The 21,784-nt window shown below is 38.8% G+C and overlaps 1 protein-coding gene across 4 annotated transcripts in view; it reads right to left on the minus strand.

The window, feature by feature from the left end:
* The window catches only part of MAST4 (microtubule associated serine/threonine kinase family member 4), a 279,183-nt gene that overhangs the window by 138,062 nt on the left and 119,337 nt on the right, over window positions 1-21,784 (minus strand). For all 4 annotated transcript variants that reach the window (XM_077790300.1, XM_021534406.3, XM_021534408.3 and 1 more), the window contains one exon: window positions 5,568-5,599. In XM_077790300.1, the coding sequence (XP_077646426.1) occupies window positions 5,568-5,599 (32 nt within the window). The remainder of the gene's footprint in view (window positions 1-5,567; window positions 5,600-21,784) is intronic.

A 21,784-nucleotide genomic window follows, 5' to 3' on the forward strand; every position in this document is an offset into this window, starting at 1 on the left:
GTCTATGGACACATAACTATAGGCAACAAATACACTACAGTATAGGTTTAGAATACTGACAATAATAAAAAACGTTACAGCCTGTATTTCATAGGAAAGAGGGGGAAAAATACTTCCCTACTCCTCTGAGGAGAAAAGAGAAGTGGTTCACTGGGATTTCATGGTTGGTATTCATGAGATCTGTAGAAAGTCAGCCTATACTTTACATAATGGAATGGCAATAATATTGAAAATTTCAAGGGGAGAATCTATAATGGCAGAATGGCTTAACTGAAGATGCAAGGCAGGCAGACTCCTGATGTTCAGCAACTGGCTCTTTTCTTCTGAGGGCAGATATTTAGAATACAGGTTGGTGCTCTCTACAGCACAAAGGACTTCTTTGCAGAAGACCATGCACTGACAACAGTAAGGTGCCAGCAAGCCTACCTAGCACACTGCATGAGCCACAAATCTCCCTGGTAGACCAGCACAACTTTAAAAGAAGTAAACACGGACAATGGGCAGCACACTTGCACAGAATTTATGGAGGCTGAAGTAAGCAAGATTGTGAGGGAAAAGGGCCATGCTGTAGTAACTGTTAGCTCCTAAATTATACAAAAGACATAACCAAGTTTTTCACTGTCAATCACAAGGAATCCAAAAGATGCAGGGGAAAAAGAATTCCACTAAGTGACAGGAGTAGAAAACCCTTGAAAGTTGAGGATAGAAACGAGGCTAGTAATGACTGGAAAATATGCAACTTGAGAATCAAACACAGGCTAAAGAGAATATATCCTGGAGTACAATCCCTCCATACTATAATGGAGAAATTCATTACCTGGCAACAATAATTAATTTACTCCAATCTCCAAATTTAATAACACATCACCTATGAACATAGCTGATTTTTTATTATGTAGATGCCTATGTGCACACAGAAACTGTCAAACATATTCCAGTTTTTTTCCACCTACATGCCACAAGTCGCAGAGCTATTTTTCTTTTATTTTTCCACACTATTAATCATTCTCACTTTTCCCCTAAGGGCAACCAACAGTCCTTATTTTTCATTGATAAAAAGACTTTCTTATAAATTTGCTTCCGTGTCTCTTGAAACTTACTTACTCAAGCACCTAAGCAAACAGTGGCTTTACCTACTGTTTCTCTTGAATTCTTGGCTGGCCACAATCTTATGTTCCTATTATCCAAGGGTATCAACTGTTTCACTGAAATGCATAAATTAATTTTAGGAAAATTCTGTGACCAATTTTGACACTTGTGCATGCAGATTATGTAATTTGATTATGCATATTGCTGGTACTGAACTTGAGTCCATATTTTATAATTATGGAAGTTAGTTTCAGAACTGTAAGGAGAAGGACAGATCCACCAAAAATAAATACATCAAAGCAATGCATCTCCAAATCTAACAGAAACTGAAAAAATAAACAAAGTAAGACAGAAAGAGAACAGAGTTAGTGTGAAAAATAAGGATTTTGCTTCTAGGGTATGTACTTTAAGCACTGAGGCTTTAATGAAAGGAGAAACTGCCTCTATTTACTTACTTCTTATTTATTGCTGTTCCTGAAGGCTCCTCTCGACCTCAGAGAAGCCTGTTGTAAATTTCCTTTTAGGAGAAGGCCATTTTAAACCAGAATGTACCCACTCAAAGCTGAGTGCAATATTTTTGCCACAACTTTCGAGTTTGTGCCTTCTGTCTATAAAAATTTTTAATATCTCTAAACACTGCCAGTATGTAAGGAGACAAATCAGTATAAGGACACTTACACCTTAAATCAGTGATGGAAACTCACCTGCTTAACACACATTGAGAGATCATCTGTGGCTACCTCGTTGTGCTAGATACACTATGAATGTCTAATGGATAGGGATGTGTAAATGCTATCAGGCATTCCCTGGTTCATAAGAGGATCTGTGTGCTTCACAAACTGCAACATTTAATTATGATCAAATTAAGTCTGTATTTCTGAGTCTGGCTTAACATTAAGCACGAAAACCTTGCTTGATATTACAGAATCACAGAATAGTCTGAGCTGGACGGGACTCACAAGGATTATCAAGTCAACTCTTAAGTGAACAGTCCATACAGGGATCAAACCCACAACCTTGGTGTTACTAGCACCATGATCTAACTAACTGAGCTCAGGTTCGGGTTGGAAGTGTTTGCTGAAAGCAAATAAATCAATAAAAATATTCTACCAAGATATAAATAACCCATCCCCATTGTAGCAGTGTGCAAAAATATACTCCTATTCAGCTTTCCAATGGAATTCCAAAGTGGGATACAAACAGCTATGCAGGTTTACAATCAGGCTAAGCTTACATAAAGTCTTTTTGCTGCTGGAGTCAGCCTGAAAGAAAACTGCCATCTATTCATCCTTCCTCCAAGCCACCACACCCTGCTGCCAGAAAGAAGCATTTGTGCAGTTGGGCAATTTAACATGCTGAAGGAACTGCATGCATGAAGGTAGTTGCAACCTGGATCAATTCTGCCCATGTCCAGAGAAAGAGTTGAGCCAACACAGCCAGGGGGTGCTCCAAGCATGGAGAAGCTCACTTCTCAGCCAACCACAACTCTTTTTCTCAGTTTATGCCAACTATGCTAAGATTGCTCACCCTTGAAATAGCTCTCCCTGTCCTGTTTAAAGCTGAGTCCTTGTCATGACATTGGGCCTGAAGCACCAAAAGACGGTGTGAGATGTGCCTGCCTGGAACCATTCAGGATCTCTAGATGTCTACATAAACCAAAACATAGGGTGTTTCACATTTTGAAATTCAATCTTCATGTCAACATTTATATAATATACAAATATAGCAATCAACACAGCCCATGCACACAACCCCTGATGTCACAGTTACTGCTAACTACAGTAATCTGAGCCCTTTTAATTAAGCACTATTAAAGTAATTTTAAAATACCATTGTTTGGGTTTGCATGGCCAGGTTTTAGCAGCAGGGGAGCTAGAAGGTAGCTACTGGGAGAAGCTGCTAGAAGCTTTCTCTGTGTCTGTCAGATCCAATGCCAGGTAAACTCTAAAACAGACCTACCATTCACCAATGAAATTATGTTAACAGCTCTGAGATAACAGATTTAAGAAGGAAAAAAAAAGTTATCGCACAGTTGTAATTGCAGCCAGAGAAGAGCAGGGTGACAATATGAGAGAGGAACAGCCCCGCAGACACCAAAGTTGGTGAAGGAGGGACAGGAGGTGCTCCAGGCTCCGGAGCTGAGGTTCCCCTGCAGCCCATGGTGAGACCATGGTGAGGCAGCTGTGGTCCTGCAGCCCATGGACATCCAGGGGATGCAGAGATCCACCTGCAGGCCTGGAGGAGACCAGGCCAGAGCAGGCAGATGCCTGAGAGGAGGCTGTGAGCCCGTGGGAGGCCTGTGCTGGAGCAGGGTCCTGGTAGGACTTGTGAACCTGTGGGGGACCCACACTGGAACAGGCTGTGCCTGAAGTATGGCGCCTTGTGGAAAGAGACCCACACAGGAGAAGTTCATGCAGAACTGCTGCTCATGGGATGGACTCACACTGAAGAAGTCATGGACAACTGTCTCCCATGGGAAGAACTCTTCTCCCTAAGCAGCAGCAGAAACAATGTGATGAAACTGACCATAACCTCCATTCCCTGTCTCTCTGTGCCACTGAGAGGGGAAAGGTAGAGCCTGAGAAGGATGGAGTGGTGTGAAAAGGTGTTCTTAATATTTATTTTACTTCTCCTTATCCTGGTTCTTTTAGTAATAAATTCAATCAGTATTCCCAATTCAAGTCAGTTTGGCCTATGACAGTATTTGGTGAGTGATATCCTGTCCTATCCTATCCTATCCTATCCTATCCTATCCTATCCTATCCCTAATCCTAATCCTAATCCTAATCCTAATCCTAATCCTAATCCTAATCCTATCCTAATCCTAGCCCAGCCTAGCCTAGCCTTATCCTTAAACTTACCCTTACCTTTTGCATGAACCGTTCATTGTATTTTCTCGCTTCTGTCCAGTTGCAGAGGGGAATGATAGAGAAGCTTTGGTGGGTACCTGGCACCCAGCCAGGGTCAACCCACTACAATCATCTGTAGAAACCTAAGCACTTTAATAACCAGATATGATTATGCTGACAAGATAATGTTCTCTACTACACTTTAACAAAGCCTCAGCACAGAAAGCACACTAGTATCTCAGTGATCAGCTAAACTAGTATGTATGTGAATGCAACTGAGGTGATTGTGATGCAGATATTTTTCAGATTTGGAGTAAACTAACTAATAACATTCAATATCAAACATCCTAGAAAGAGTAAGCAAGGTCAAGTTCCAAGAGCCCCTTTCTGCTCTGGCTGCAGTGAACAGCAGTTTAGCCATTAACTTCAACAGAGGCAGTCTTGTACCCACATAACAGTTTCAGGTTAATATAAAGCACCAAGGACACCAAAAGAATGCACCAAAAATAATTTTTTTTAAACATTTTTCTCTCTGTCACTGAAATACTTAAATAATTAAATACTTGACAGGAAAATAGTTTTCTGGGGTTTTCTTACTTTTCTTACATAATGGGTTTGCTTACTGTGTACCGTAAGAATTCTCTTCAGTCCAAACCTAAAACAATAATCTTTTCCAGCAGAGCAGATATCCTATTAAGTACAGACTTCTGGTATGCTCTTTGAGTCAGAACAACAGAGCACTCCACTGCACTTTCCCAGCAGTTACAGTTTTAGTTATTCAGATATTTCACCTACTATCACTAAAACCTACACAGCACTATCAAGTTGAAACCAAGTAACCAGCCTCTCATGCAAGAGCACAGGGTTTTACTCAAAATTGTCACCAATAATCTACAGATTATCTTATAGTATTATTTTTCAAAGAAAGCAGTAAGTGAACAGAGCTTGCTTCTTAAGACATTTTGTAATGTTCTTATCCCAATACTTTCTAAACAAGTCACTAATACAGAATAAGAAATGAGACAGATGCAAATAAAAAATACAAGCTTTAAAATCAAACAAGTCAAAACCATTGAAGCATCAAAGCCAAGGTACAGAAATCCAAACAAAGCACAGTTGAACTCAGCATCTGAGTACATATTATTATAACTAAGTAACAATTTATACAAGAATATATAGTCTTTATTTCCATAATCAAAATAGTAGCTTAACAATCCTATACATTTAGTAGAACTCATCTATTCTTTTTTCCTACTTTCTCATCCACAGGACTGTTCCGTAAGCATGACAAGTTTCTTTTCTATTATTCACAAAGAAAGCATGTTTCTTCCTTGATTTTTAACAAGAAAAATCTTTAATAGAAAACAAAACCCTGAACCTAAGGACTTTTCATCCCTTTAGAAATCCCTCAATGTAGGTTCTCTGAAAGACGAGCATAAAAATGGTGACTACACAGCCCTCGGGTTTTCATTTACAATTTTCATTTCTTTGTATGTATTCTCAGGCAGAACAACTGCCATATTTAACCTCCATTCTAACTGCCCTGAAAAGAAAACTAGTCTACTCTAAAACTGTCAAAAATACATACTACAAATCTAAGCACAATAGTGAAAAACTTCATATACTCACAAACTTCCTCTTCTTGGAAGGCTCAACTCTTTCTGCAACAGAAAAAAGTTACAGTGCATTAGCAATAATATATTTGAATTGGAGGTGGTCTTTTTGAGTATCACAATCCTCTCATTCCATCAGTAGCAGAGAGACAAAAGTGGTATATTGGGACAGTAAAAGATGTCACATGTACCACCTTCCTTTCTTATTTGAAATATTAACATCAGCACCATTAAATATTAACATTAATATTTATTTGAAATATTAACATTAGCATTTGGAAAAGTCTGTATCTTTTTGTAGCAGCAACACTAAAGTATTTCAAGGAATAGACAGATCTTATGGAAAAGCCTTACAGTCAGCTATGATGCACTGGCAGCACTTGTAAAATTTGCAAGACTCACTGACATAGATAAACTAAGTTCTTTACAATATTCATAATTCACGGAAGTTGTTAATAACAGGATCACAAGCTGGACAGGTGACCATTGCCACCAAGCTTTCTACACTATATTCTTAAACCCAAAAAGTTTTAATAATTTTAAAAATTTTAATAATTAGAATTTATTACAATCTTCTGCAAAGTACTAGCATAACAACAGAAACACCACTTTTAAACTTTACTACAGGTTTTGCTGACAACAGTTAAATAGTCAGTCAAACTACAGTTTAACAGTTAAATAACTTTTCATGGGATTGAAATAGCCTGCTAGGCAAATGGAAACTGGAAAGCAAACATTTTTCTGTTATTTTAGTGTAGAAGAAAGCCACAAGATCCATAAAGTTTTGTCCATCAGAAACATGCAAAATGTAGATACCACAATACATATATTATCATCTATTGTATAAATCACAGAATAGCTGAGGCTAGAAGGCATCTCTGGAGATCATCTCGTCCAGCCTACTCACAGCAGACGCAATTGCAACAAATTACTCAAAACTACATACAGTTGGATTTTGAACATCATTTTGAACATTTTGCAAAGAAGGACACCCACAACTTCTCCAGGCAATCTGTTTGAATGTTCAATTACCCTCATTTCTTTTTACTTCTCACATGAACCTGAATGCTACATTAGTTAAGCACTATCTTTGCAATCATGTCCAGCAGACAGAATCAACTGCATTCAAATAAAAGGACAACTTGTCAGACCTAGAGGATACATTGTCAAGATACATTTGAAGTTGAAGAGCATCATCCTTGTTGAAAAGTAAAGTTATATGTGTCTTGGGGTGCCTTTATGATGCTGAATTGTATTCCCATTCATCTGTTTAGCCCAGAAATAAGTTTTGCATCTTTAAGACTGAGAGCAAGAGGGGGAAGAGAAGAAGGGTGGAGTTTGTTTTCAGACACTGCACTCAGTCCTCCAAATTCCTGCTCCTGGACTGTGTTGTCTGAGGATGGACAGATAAGACAGCCAGACAGAGCTCTCCTTTGCTTTTAGCTAGTTTTTAGCTAGCTGATGCAGAGAAGTTCCTTGGACTGTGTTTTTTTCTTTTTCTTTGGACCTGCTCAAGCCTGCTCTGGACTGAACACCCGGAAGAGCACCGGCAGCTCACACCTGTAGCCTGCCGGGCCCAGCCTGGGCCGTGGCATTTCCAGCGCAGGACGGACCGATAAGAGACTGAGTGAGCCGAGGGAATCTTTTTCCCTGAACCAGCTGGGAGAGAGCCTGCTTAAAACTGCTTTCTAGAGTAATCCCTTTTGGAGGTTTTCTCCCAAATTTGCCCTAAACCAGGACAATGCGAATGGTTGGACTTCTGTGGTTGGATGCATTTAGTAATTGAAATGCATTTTTTAATGTTTGCTTACAATAACCTATTTTAAAGTATGTAACAGACACTCAGTTTCCATTCTAGAAGTTATCAAAAGGAGTAACTGAAAAATTCTCTTTCAAAAGTAAATAAACTACATATATGTAATCTGTGTATGTGCACATGCATTTATCACACAGAGCAAATAAATCTATAGGTATTGACCAGAAAACACATATGAGAATACAATCAAATGGACAAAAATAGTTCAGCCAGGCACCTTAGATAAAATGCCGTAAGGGAATGAATAATTATGTATTCTTTACACAGTTTTAAATGGTGTACAGTAAATAAAGCCTGGGCTGCTAACTGAATGATAAGGACTAAAATATCAAGCAGCAGCTCAATTCCTGAGTACCACCCATCCTGTTCACTGAATGAGGAAGGAAAAAATAGTGTGAAACAATGCAATTAGACATCGTAATGCAAAGGCATAGGAGAGCAGTATTAGGGGCCCTGGTAACAAATTCTCATACTTCCTAGGAAGTTCCAGCAACTGTTCAGAATTTGCATTTTAAAACAACATCTTTTAGTATAACATGTGTTTATGTACAAAAGAACAGTTACACCTGCATACAATATTGCATTATGAAGCTGAGTAATTCCCCTCAATTTAAAATGTCACATTCATCATGAACAAAATGTTACCACAAGTTAGAACCCACGTATTTCCCTTTGTGTTTATTTTTCTTTAATATTTACAATGTCATTGTGTTCTATTTCTAACATGTAACTTTACTTATAATGGTAGCACTGTCATACTGTAATAGACAATGCTTGTGGGAAAGCTGCCAAACAGTACAAGCAAGTTGTACATGGGTTTGAGCTGTAACGTGTACTTTAAATCTGTTTCCTATGAATATGTGTGATGTGGGGTTTTTTGTTGTTGTTTTTTGGATTTATTTTTTTCCTTTATTCAACTGGAGTGTTTTGGTTGTAGTTTATCATTGTAACAGCAGTGCAAATAAGAGGCACTGGCTTCTGTATAAACCTGAAGTCACATTAGTCTCTTGGCACATTCTCATGCATGCTGTGCTGAAGCACTACTTTCAACTATCAAATGAAGCTCCAAAAGAATAACAGCTCACTGCTAAAGATGTTAAAAGTGCCAAGAACACCCCATATAACATAAAAAATAAAGCAAAACCACTTGTATGTAATTCATACAAGACAATTTACAAAACGTTACATTTCTAATGCTGGATTTTAAAACAATATACACATAAACAAAAGAAGTACTGAAATACAACAAATATCCTTCTTGGATAATATTTCTATCCACATTTTTCCTATCTATTACATGATGTTAAAATGAAAGCTCACTTCTCTCATGCTTCTCCAGCTGGAGTACTTCCAAGAAAAAAAAAGTAACCTGAAATGTAGCAAACTGAAACTTGTTTTTCTCTCTCAGATCACACTAAATTATTACATTATTTACATGTACTACATGATTTTTACTTTACTACATGATTTTTTTGGTGTTACTTAGGGCTCACCTGCCCCAAAGATTTTTCCACAGCCTGAAGGAATTAACAGATTATTGTCTGTGTCCCTACAGACTTTCTCCCTCCTGAGAAGGCTCAACAACATGATGCTAGCTTTGCAGTAGTACATCATAGCTCCACAGCTGGCTCTACACAAAACAGGTGGGAAAAGCATAAAAATGCTCTACATAAGGATTAGGTCTAGTTTATAGCTTAGATTAGAGAAATAATTTCTTTCCTAGGTATACAAAACACTGTTTGTACTAAAAAGTTAAAGACAACACTTTTACCCTGCCCCTTCCAGCTGTTCTTGTCACAGCCACTTTAAACAGGGATGAATGATACCAAACCAAAAGTATTCCATTCTTCAGGCTTGCAGTGCTCCAGTTCAGATCTCAGGTAAACAAACTCCAAATGACCTGCATCAACTTCAGATTTCTGCCATATCAGTGTTTCCTTTCTGAAAACCTCAGCAGAAGACCCAGAAGACCTGTCTGCCCTAGTTCCACTGCTCAGCATCCAATGCATGCAGACTGCTGAAGGCAAAACCTAGCAGGGTCAGGACCTTTGGATCACATATTTAGCAGGCAAGCACCTGGGACATTACAAAAAGAAAAATGCCTTTGCATGGTTCTCAGTCACCAGCTCTGCCCCAGAGGATCCCACTCTGCTCTTCTGCCCTTGCCCTACATGGAATCCTCGTCTGGCCAGTTCAAGGTGCTCTAGTTTTAGGGCTACTTCATTCCATTGAAATAATGTAAAGCAGATTTAATGGACCAGAGACTCTTAGCCTTGAGGCCCTGTGTGTCTCAAAAACTATTGTCAGAAAATATAACAAATCTTCTCTCCAGTTTAAGAGATCTGTGCAAGCTGTGCCAAATTGTTATGATGTAGCATTAAGAACCAGGTATATTGAATGTAATTGTAGCTGTCAGTCAGTTCAAACTCTCTACTCTTTGCATTTTACTATCAGTAACATGTTTTGACAAGAATAATGCTTTTTGATTATTTCAATAATTATGATTCTTCCTCTGGTCCTACACACTTCTAAGACACTTCTGTATGCACAAGTTCAGTATCTTCACCACAGTGCAGATATTCAGCCTTATATATAGATCACACTGAACAAATAAAACACAGACAACTTCATTCTGAGTCAAAGCTTTCTTCACATTCTTGTAAAGATTACCAGCAGGTTAGAGAAAATTTTAAATACTAAATTTTGTCTCCTATATGCAAGTAGAAAAAAATGTCATTGACATATTGCTTGTTACTGTTTCAGTTTTAAACAACCAGTAAAAAGTTGCAACATTCATGAACTACCAAAGACACAGCTAATACAGTTAATACAAGGTTGACTTAACAATCACAGTAAATCTGCTTCATCTACCAACAACTGCAATCTTCAAATATTCAAGAAGTCTTTCAGAGTTTCAAGCTGCTCATAAAAGTAGTCTGGAAAAGTGCACCTTTTCAAAATAAATTTCAGTCATACATTCTTCAGCTGGTGAGGTGTTAAGTATAATAAGATTAATATGAGGAGCTGGGGTTTTTTTTAAACACTGTTGCTCTATCCATACATCCATCATAAACTGTAAATATCTCACAGCTTTCTGGTAACCTGTGTTAGACCTTAACAGCTTAAATTTGTAACATTATCACTGCATTAGTAACAGCAGGAAGGAAAAAAAACAGCAATGGCGCACAGTTCACCTTCTTATCTTAATCAGTGACAGCAAGACTTACTGCTTTGAGGAATGAATTTGAAGGATTTCTTCCTAAATAATTACTATGTTTTTGCTGAGGATAAGCCGGGGGATGACAGCAGATCTTACATTTGGATGTGGCAATAAGAATACAAAGCAGTGCAAGTGACAAAGTAAAGTATTGTTTCGATCCATCAGAGAAAGGTATTACACTGTGCAAGAGCTTTTTACAAGCTAATCTTGACCACTTTATAAGATTAATATATCCAGTCATTGCACTAATCCATTCTAAATACCTTCTAAACAAGGCAGTGGCAGGTGATGCTTTTTATTTTATTGCTTCCAACTTCGCCAGCATTTGGTTCTTTTGAATAACAGAGTAGTGACGTCTGTGTAGAGACAGATCAACCACAACAAATGACAAGTGGTAATGTCTCACACCAAATGTGCATCTTCTGCTCTAAGTTTGTTTCTCTGGCAAAGCTGTCTTTTGTTTCTATGACAACTTAAAGTGTTTCCTAGTTCCAGGAATAGTAAGCCTTTGCCTTAGAAATGGTATTATATTAACATCAGGGTGGAATTTTAGGAGTGGCTATATACCCTAAAAATTGCAGCTGAACACAGGATTAACCAATTTTTAAAAATCTGCTGAAAATACATTGAAGTCCTTGTTTGTCAGTCAAGGTGTTTTCACTTGGATCTGACTTCTCTCAAAACAGGTGGAACTGTAAAACTGTTCTTCCTTGCAGATGACCCAAGTGAATTTATATTTGCAACACCTCTTTCTCAGCAGTCTGAGTTCTAGACTTGTCCAAGATGCAACTCTAAATCCAGTTTTCTCAGGAAAACTGTACCAATACCTTATTCACTGGTTATGTAAGTCAAGATCATTGTCCTTCCTTTTCCACACTTGCTGCCAAGGAACCTGGCAGTATCCATGCGTCACAGTAAAGTCTGATATTCTGCCTTTTAGCTGAAGGTTTACAGATTCTTTCCACTCATTCAGACACAGCCACCAGTTTACCAGGGTTTTTCTTTGCTTATTGTGTACTCTCACCAACTGAATCACAGGTCATCCCTTCATTTCCATGAACAAAAACTGCCACTTCTGCACTGGCAAGCTCTGGAAGGTAGTTATCTCTACTCAAGGAAGATTCCATTCATAATTGCCCTAAGAGCAAAACATTCCTTAAGATAAAACACAATGCTTGCTAATTCTTAATTCTGCACATTCTTAATTGCGCATTTAAAAATTTAAAGGTATTATTCTGCATCACATCCCCAAACTTCAAGTTGCAAATTAGCAACACTACCACAGTTTGTAATTGGAATATACTGTAGAAGTGAAGAGGCACTTAAGCTCCAGCTTGGCCAGAAAAAAACACATTTTATCTAATTCAGTATTGTGTGTTCTATGTAATTCATTTTTATCTCCTTAGTTAACTTTCCCTGCTTTTGTTACAGGCACTGCTGACTGTATCCTTCAAAGGAGAAACATATCTTTGTGTCAGTTCTGTGTTCTGAGATGTAAAAGGAATATTCAGGTGCTAGGCAAATTAACAATTTAAATGCAAATTAACTGGATCAAAAAGGATGCCAAGCTGGCTATATATAAAAACTACATAACAAAAAGAAAGCAAACACTTTATCACATACAAGAACAATTTAATTAATATATTTTCCTGCAGATGAACCAGATACAACATTATGATTTATAATAAACTAGACTCAACTAAGTAAACAGCAGTTAAATGTGTTTTACTTTGCACAGTATTCTACAAATTCTCATACAGCATTAAAAACACTGAGCCATATGGAAGATGAAACATTTCAGAAAGATTCCATGAGTTAACATGAGTTAATAGATTTTTCATATGAAATACACTTTAGTCTGAAGACTCTACAATTGCAGGATTGGTAATAACGTTTAGTAAGCAAAATATTGTTTAGGGATACAATACAATAACACTCCCATCTAACAGAAAACAAAGAAAAACAATTACACCAGGTTTTCTGTAGTTTTTTTATAGAAGACAAAGAACTACAACAGTTTCTTCAGAGAAAGTAGCAAGAACTTCAAAAGAGAGTCAGTCAGTCACAGTAGTTTTGAGTATCATCTTTAAATGTTAGAAAGAAAAAAATAACCAAACTGACATGGCCAGGGAAAAAAAAAAAAAAAAGGAAGTTAGTAAACAAATAAGTAAATCAAAAGTGCTACAAACATACCATTTATGGGAATAAAATTCATTAACATAGAAAATTAGGTATGCCTAGTTTACCCCAATGGAGTCTATAATATTCAATGCTTCAGGGACATACCTGAAAATATCACAAATCACCACCAAAAACCCCCTAACAAACTGCATCAGTAACCTCCTGCCCAAATGAGAAGCAGGGATGCATTTAAGAATTATTTAAACCACGCTTAACATTATCTCTGCTGGATCTCATGTTCTCCATGAAAAGCAGTATGGCAGAACACATCAACATCACTACCTTATGACAACAATGCAGCACATCTTATTTGAGAGCAGCTACCCTAATTAGTAAAAGGTGAAGAACCCCTTTCAATGAGAAGCACAAGCTTTTCTGAAAAGAGAGCAATTTGCCTGTTGCCAACATTAACTGTAAATCTCTGCATTCATTTTCTAGTGGTGTGATTTTTCCTTATTTCTAATAATTTACATTAAAACATAGTAGGAAAAAATATTCCTTAAGAGATTGTTGCCCACTATGTTGCACTTCTAGCTCAATTTAAAAAATAAATAAATAACCATGTTTCTTTAAAAAAAATGTGTGAAAACTCTGAATGAACTCTCCACTTCCAAGCACACAAAATAATTTAATCTAATACAGCATTAGAAAATCTATGCTTTATTCTGACCTGCTGTCCTACAGTTTATTTCACCTCTTGGCAAAGTACATCACCACATGACTAATGGAGAAAATGCATGGACTGCGAAGTGTTTGAAACACCAACACTCAGCAGATTCCAGCTGCCAAGTTCACATGAATATTCCCATCAATACAGTTTTAAAGTGTTATCACATATTAAGAGAAAAAGAGATGAAAAAGAAAAAAAAGTCATACCAGATAAAAATGTCAGCTACTGGGACAAGTGTTCACCTGAACAAATATACAAAATTATCCATTTAACCAGAACAGAAAAAACCTAAATCCGTGGTTCAACTAAAGCTGGTGATTTCTCTAAGTTCTCTCTGAATATGTAAGTTCTTTCATCAAACAGAAAGCGGTGCTTTTTATATGGGCATACCTACAAAGGATTTTGCCTACACTTAAAAAGCAAAAGAAAGAAACACTACACAGCACACAGTGGCTAGCATGAACACTTCTTGACAACATAGTTGCTTAAAGACCATTACACCCACAAGAATCTGGATGCCTTCCTTTCCCCAGATGCAAATCATGTTTTGTGTTATACAATTCAGAAGCTGCTCCTGACTTTCATTGAAATCAGTAACTAGATGATAAAAATTATTAAGCTTGCCTTCAGCATGAGAGACTTGCCTAAACTCAGACTTTGATTGCAACAGGTTTTTTTAGTAATTTTGCACAGGATAGAAGAGGCAAAAAATGTCAAAATACATTTGCTCTTTCTTCCAGGACTGATTAGCACTAGCAAAATACAGGCCTTACGTAGATCTACCTTAACATGTTCATAATCATCAGCTGGAGCAGACCAAGCCAGAAGGGGAAAGTTCACAGGAGCTAAGTTTCACACCAGCAGAATTGAGTCAGGGAGTTTAGTCAAAGCACTACTGTGCCCAAAATGCCCACCTTCAGACCTGTAGACCTGAGGTCTGCAGCTGTTCTTCATACACAAGAGAACTACTTGGGGAAAACCAGAAATAAAGGGCACAAATAACTCACTTTTTCACCCACAAAAATCATATGGAAAAGCAACGACAAAACATTACATTTTCATTTTCGAAAGATATCTGTTCTGCAGAAAAAGAATACTTTATATTTGCTCTGTTTATGACACCAGATCTTCTGTCCCTTATGCAATTAAAAGCCTCCAAATTAGAGATTTTGCTTAGTGCTGACATTTTAATCAGTTTTTATTAATTCACATTTGATCAGTTCAGCTGATCCTATACAACCTATCAGTAATATACTCCATTGATGTGAAAGAAAGTTTCAAGTTTTCAAGCAAGGGCTACACTGGAAAAAGTGAGGCTTTCTGGAGACCAACTAGGTAAATCCCATTTGTGAAAACAGGTTAGTCATAATGCACACTTCATTTTTTCACTTCAAAATTCAAGTCACACATTTCTCCTAACATTTCATTTTTTAGCTTGTACAATTTCAGCTGAAGCTTGGTTTCTGACAGAGCTTTAAATGCTCTGAAAAATCTGGAGATGCCCTAAACCAGATTAATCTAAACATAGTTGCTCATGGGCCTTTTCTACATGTCCTGCCTTGTCCTGCCTGTTTGCCACGCTTGCTGCTGAAATGCAAAGGCTATTGTCACTACTCCTCTTCCTATATGGTAGGCAAGAGGACACCACCAGCATGAACTGTTTCACGAATATTCAATTAATAGTCAACACACACTCTAAAGCAAGAAAAATTTATTTCAACCACTTTAAAGATATACAACAAAAATCCCATGACCCATACTGATATTATACTGCTCTCCCTGCTGATGTTATCCAGGTTCTCTAACTAGCTGCAATATCAACTTCGGGTATCCACTACAGGAAGACAGGAAAAAAATGTAATTTGGGAATTTCAATCCTCTTTTTAAATATTCATTTCCCTATCAGAAAGGGAACATAACACAAACCTTATCAGTCTGCTGTTTTTATTTTTATCTGAAAGCACCAAAATGTGTTCAACAATATATCTATGTGTTCACATATATCTACTGTATCAATCTGTATCAATCTCAGGTGTAAAATCTCTGATGCACAGAGTAAATTGATGTCTAGCCACATCTACCTTAAGGCACAACCTCAGCTTCATAATACTGACAATTTCACTGGAATAAACATTGATAAAACTATACTAATTACTAGGCTAGTGCTGTACCACCATGTGTAAGAATTTCTGAACTCTTGATATAAAGCACTGTTTCACCCTAGACACAGTTTTCAGCTAAAAAATACAGTGGAAAGACAATCTTTCTTCCATAAAAAAAGTAAACGTAACTGTGATAAATCCTTTTCCACAATTTATATCATTACCTGGTCCCTCTGTATGTGCTAGCAATAAAGTCAGGTCTATTTTATAGTTTTTATTTAGACTACTAACACTCTAGATCAAATGAGATTAGGACTCAGATAGTCATTTTGGTTTATTGCCATTTTATAGACAGTTTCATTCCCCTCCTTGTCCAATATGGCAAAATTATTGTTTCAAGTGAAACTACAGTAAATCACATCAGCAACTGTATTAAGTTTTGCAAGCATTACATTTCTTAAATTTCCTTTTACCTTTGACTGATAATCCTATTTACACCAGCTTAATAAGGTCTAATAGGATCAGTGAAGGTTACTCGAATTTTTATCTCTGTCTAATATCTTTGTCTGCAAGATTCTATACTGAAATATCTCCTAATTAATGGGAAGAACTTTCCAAAGTCACAGATTTCTTGTGCAACTAGTCCAAAAGACCCTCACAAAATAAAAATACAAAAGAAGATACATTTTCAAATTTGTATCTATTCAATATGAAACAAAAACAAAGGGAAGCCAACAATAGTTTTTCCCTGCATTTCCCAGATGGTTTTAAACCAGGAGACAAGCCAGTCCTAAAGTAAGTCTGCAAAAGGGAATAGTATAAAAAATTCCTCCCAGGTCAAGATATTTGAGTTAGAGAAATTTAGAAAAAGTATATCTTCCATGCTAATTTCATTAGTGAAAACAATAGAATCACAGAATAGTTAAGGTTGGATGGCCTCCAGAGATCATTTGGTCCAGTCATCATGTCCAGTTGAGTTTTTAACATCTTCAGACCTTCTGGGCAGCCTGTTCCACTGCTATGCTATCCTCAACATAAAGAAGTCCTGCCTCATATTGAGGTGAAACTGCTTGTGTCATTTCTCCTTGTCATATCACTGGGCACCACTGAAGAGTCTGGCACCATCCTCTTGGCACCTACCTTTCAGATATTATATGCATTGACGAGATCCCCTCTCAGTCTTCTCTAAACTAAACAGGCCCAGCTATCTCAGTCTCTCCCCATAAGTGAGATGCTCCAGACCCCTCATCATCTTTGTGACCCTTTGCTGGACACTCTTCAGGAGCTCCTTGTCCCAGAACTGGACACAGCACTCCAGACGTGGCCTCACCAGGGCCCAGTAGAGGGGGAGGATCAGCTCCCTTGACCTGCTGGCCACACTCTTCCCAGGGCAGCCCAGGATCCCACTGGGCCTCCTGGCCACAAGGCCACCCTGGTGGCCCATTGTCACCTTGTGATCCACCAAGACTCCCAGGTCCTTCTCCACAGAGCTTCTCTTCAGTGGGGCAGCCCCAGCCTGTGCTGGTACTTGGGGTTATTCCTCCCCAGGTGCAGGACCCTGCACTTGCCCTTGTTGAGCCTCATTCGGGTTCTCTCTGTCCAACTCTCCAGCCCACCAAGACCCAGCCCAAAGGCAGCAGAGCCTTCAGGTGTATCAGCCAGTTTGGATCTTCAGCAAACCTGCTGAGGGTACCTTGGATCCCTTCATCCAGGCCAGTGATAAACAAGATGAGTGAGACTGGACCCATTATTGATCCCTGAGGAACACCACTGACTACAGGCCTCCAATTGGATTCTGCTGCCCTGATCCTGAGCCTCTGGGCTCTGCCAGTCCTTGGTCCACCCCACTGTCCATTCATCTAAACCATGTTTCCTGTGCTACTGTGCAAGTAGGTAAAATGAGTACATGTATAGTGATGCACCTCAGCCCAGGAAGCTTATCAGATGACCTTGAATGTTATCACATGGCACATCCAAGGGATCAGACAGCAGCTCCTGCATGGCCAACCTGATCTCCTCTCATGATCGGGCAATCTGTCCGGGAGATGACAAGAAGTCTGAAGATGTAGTCTCCCTTCAGCAAAGCCTTTGGAGCCTACTGTCTCCTGAAGGATTCTGCTAGAGAAGCTGTTAGCCCATACCTTGGACAGGTGCACTCTTCACTGGGTTAAAAACCAGCTGAGTGGCTGGGCCTAGAGAGTGGTGATGAATGGTGCTGATATCTCAGGGGTCAGAAATAATGCTCCACTCAGAAAGTTACATGGAATAAGAAGAGGGTTGTAGAACGGTTTTTGGCTTACCCCTGAAACAGGCCTCACAGCCTCAAAGGAAGGACCCTGAACAAAGGACCACCTGGGCTTTTATTCCCTGTGCAAGTCTGGGGCCTTTCTGCTGAGTCATCATCTCCTGCTGTTCTCTGTTGTCACCTGACTGTGCCAGATCCTCATGCACACTGTAGTGCAAGGGACCAGTGCCAGTTCACAGCCTGTCCTCAGATTCCAGGGAACTCGAGTTCAGTCAGCAGCTGCATACTGAGACAACAGGGTAAAAGGCCATTCAGCAGACTGTGACCTTCAACTCACAGATATCAAGAAACCCATTGACTTAAAAGGAGGGCAAGACTGAGCCTGCAGACTTATCAGTATGAGACGCAAAAGAATAATTAATCCAAGAGAACTTAGAATTCTACTTAATATGAGAAGTAGGTAGTCAAAAGTTCACCAAAGTGGATATATAGTGTAAAATTTCAAGAATGGGTGTTAGCTTTGCAGATTTACCACACAGCTCTCATCTAGGCACAAATCTGAAAAATACCTCAGCTCTGTGTGTGAAATTGGCCTACTGCACATCAGCTGACAAGAATTCTAGAGACAATGGTACCACAACCAATTGGCAGACAGTCACTAGTGAGGTTCCCGAAGGCTCAGTACTGGACCCAATACTGTTTAAATCTTTACCAATGATTTGGATGAGGGGACCAAGAATACCCTCAGTAATTCATGGATAAGACTAAGTTAAATAGGAGTAAACTGGAGTGTTGATCTGCTGGAGGGCAGGAAGGCTCTGCAGAGGATCTGGGCAGGCTGGATCATGGGCTGAGGCCAATGGTGTGAGGTTCAACAAGGCCCAGTGCTGGGTCCTGCCCTTGGGTCACAACAGCCTCAGGCAGCTCCACAGGATGGGGCAGAGTGGCTGGAAAGGACCTGGGGGTGCTGGTGACAGTGGCTGGACATGAGCCAGAGTGTGCCTAGGTGGCCAAGAAGGCCAATGGCATCCTGGCCTGGATCAGCAATGGTGTGGCAGCAGGACCAGGGCAGGGATTGTCCCCCTGTGCTGGGCACTGGTGAGGCTGCGTCTTGAATCCTGTGCTGTTCTGAGCCCCTCAATTCAAGAAAGACATTGAAGTACTGGAGTGTATCTAGGAAAGAACAACAAAGCTGGTGAAGAATCTAGAGAGTGGGTCCTATGAGGAGCTGTTGAGGGAGCTGGGATTTATCCTGGAGAAAAGGAGGCTCAGGGGTGACTATTGCTCTCCACAACTGCCTGACAGGTAGGTGTAGCCAAGAGGAGGTCAGCCTCTTCTCCCAAGCAACAGGAGACAGGATGAGAGGAAATGGCCTCAAGCTGCACTAGAGAAGGCTCAAGATGGACATCAGGAAGAAATGGGTTGCTAAGCACTGGAATGGGCTGCCCAGGGACCTGGTGGAATCACAGTTCCTGGAGGTGTTCAAGAAATGACTGGACATAGCACTAGTTGGTCAGCAGGTTAAAGATTTGCACTAACAACCTTAAAGGTCTTTTCTAAACTACATGACTGTGAATAACATAGTTCTCTGTGGAAAAGAAAGCCACCTGTCTTTTTGAAGACACAAACCTGATCTCAGTATGGTTGAAATACTTCCCAACTCTGGTGTGACCTAGCACTTCCCCAGCCCCAGTTGTAGACAAACATTTCAGAATCTAGTTCACAATCTGGTCCCTTTTCACACTTTTTTTGTGTCTGTACTATGCATTCCACACCTAAATGAGGCTGCATGCTGACTAATTTAACCGTATTTTAAGACTGACTAGAAATTTCTGCAATATTTTTTTGCATACATACTAGCATTTATTCTAGCCAAACTATTTATAATACTATTTCTGCCACAGCTGCTTCTATTTATAATCAACTGGGAAGCATGCAAGCAACACTGAGATGGAGATCACACATCTAAAGTAAGAGCTGAAAATATCTAATTATAACTTGGTATTGCCTTGTAAAGAAGTAAAGTTTTAGTAAGGAGAAAAGGGAGTACTGTGGATTTTTCTTCCCCAGTTTGGTGTAGAATGTTACAAAACCTATCAAATGCAATGAATATTATACTACTGACACACTGACTTGGCCAGAAGAGTAATTTTATAAGGAAGACAATTTTAACTTGCCAGGGAGGCTCCATCCATAATATTTGACTGTAATATATCTTCTGTTCCTATTTATACATCTACCAGACTCTCTAACCTTTGGTAAACATACTTTTCTAGAAACCATTTGGCCATCAAATCATTGTTCTGCCAGCTGTTGCCACAGACCAGTGCTAGGGAACAGTGCTTCGTTCTCTGCACTCCCCTGCCTACTAGATTACTCCTTTTTTTATATGAGCAGATCCTATGATGAACATGTTACACTAATATTCTACTCTTACAATAAGACCCTCTGATTTGTGTGATTTTTATGGTAAAAAGCTGTAAAATTTTAGGAGTGTAGGTAGGTTTAAAACATAATTAAGATAGAGCCTAAAAAGATATAAAATAGCAGCTGATCTATCTAGCTGTTTATTATCAATAACCATATATAAATCATTCTTTTTAATGAGACATCTCAACTATTTAAGACCTTCAGTCTAGGTTTAACAGGTAGAGACATGGTTCTCAACAGCAAACTCTTTCTTTACAATTACAAATCATAAGCCACCAAGACAGAGAAAATAGTTGTAGAAATATTTTATCAGCTCAAAAAGTACAAAAAATTATTGTCTTAAATTCAGAAATTACTTTATAAGCAAGCACGTATCAGATTAAAAAAAAAAAACGTTCTGCAGAAATTGTTCAGTATGAGTTGAGGGAAGACTACTTGGCTCTGTAATTAATTGATAGGATACTCAAACCAGAATGTGTGTAAAAGCAAACTATCCGTGCTGAAATGTCTTCTCTCTTCACAAACAGTCTTGAGTTTATTGAATTATTCTTCTACAGTGTTTTTTTCCAAGCTAACAAAATTCTCAGTAACCTTCATAATTGTTTAAAACGGGATTTAACATAATTGTTAAATCCTAATTTTCATCTGCTGCCTAATCTGAATACAGCTTTATTTATGCACTGAAACATAAAAAAAATTGAAAATTGTCCGAATGCTTTCCCTTGTAACTCTTTCTCAATTCTATGCTCCCATATCAAATTGGTTTCTATTCGACTGTTAACTTTCACAGATTTATAAATGCATGTTTTATTTTGTCTTTCAGATGATTACTACTAGAGCACTTTCTTTAACTTTGTCTACCTGTGTCCACATTTGTTACTCACTAAGAAGCTCCAGCAAACAAATTAACCAGCAACCCTTTATATTAAGCTTCTGTTTCAAGACACCAGCAGCTAATGTAAATACATTAATGCAATGTAATACAGCAAAAGCAATTTAGAGATTACATTTATATTGCTTCCATGTATATCTGAGAACCAATCCTGCTTTGTAGGTCAAGCAGACAAGTTGGAATCCCCAGTGTCTCAGCATCTTTTATACTTCATATTTTTTTAACTGTGTGATTATATCAATGGACAAGGACAGGGATACAAGTATCATTTATCCACACTTCTCTAAGGCCTTCAACACAATCCCCTGCAACATCCATCTCTCTAAAATGGAGACAGATGGATTTAATGGGTGCAGTGGGTGGACTTTATGTGGATAAAGAATTGGTTGGGACCATTGCACGCAGAGGCAGTGATCAATGGTTCAGAATCCCAATGGACAGTGACAAACAATGTCCCTCAAGGGTCCTTAAGCATTATTTAGTATCATCCTTAATGACAACAGACAAAGGAATCAAGTGAACCCTCAGCAAATTTGCAGATTACCCCAAGCTGAGTGGTGCAGCCACCTGAAGAAAAGGAAGCCATCAAGATGGACCTGGACAGGCTGTAGAAGTGGGACCATGGGAATCTCATGAGTTTTAACAAGACCAAATGCAAGGTCCTGCACCTGACCTGG

Source organism: Lonchura striata, chromosome Z (genome assembly GCF_046129695.1).
Source record: "Lonchura striata isolate bLonStr1 chromosome Z, bLonStr1.mat, whole genome shotgun sequence".
In the NCBI taxonomy this organism is placed as follows: Eukaryota; Metazoa; Chordata; class Aves; order Passeriformes; family Estrildidae; genus Lonchura; species Lonchura striata.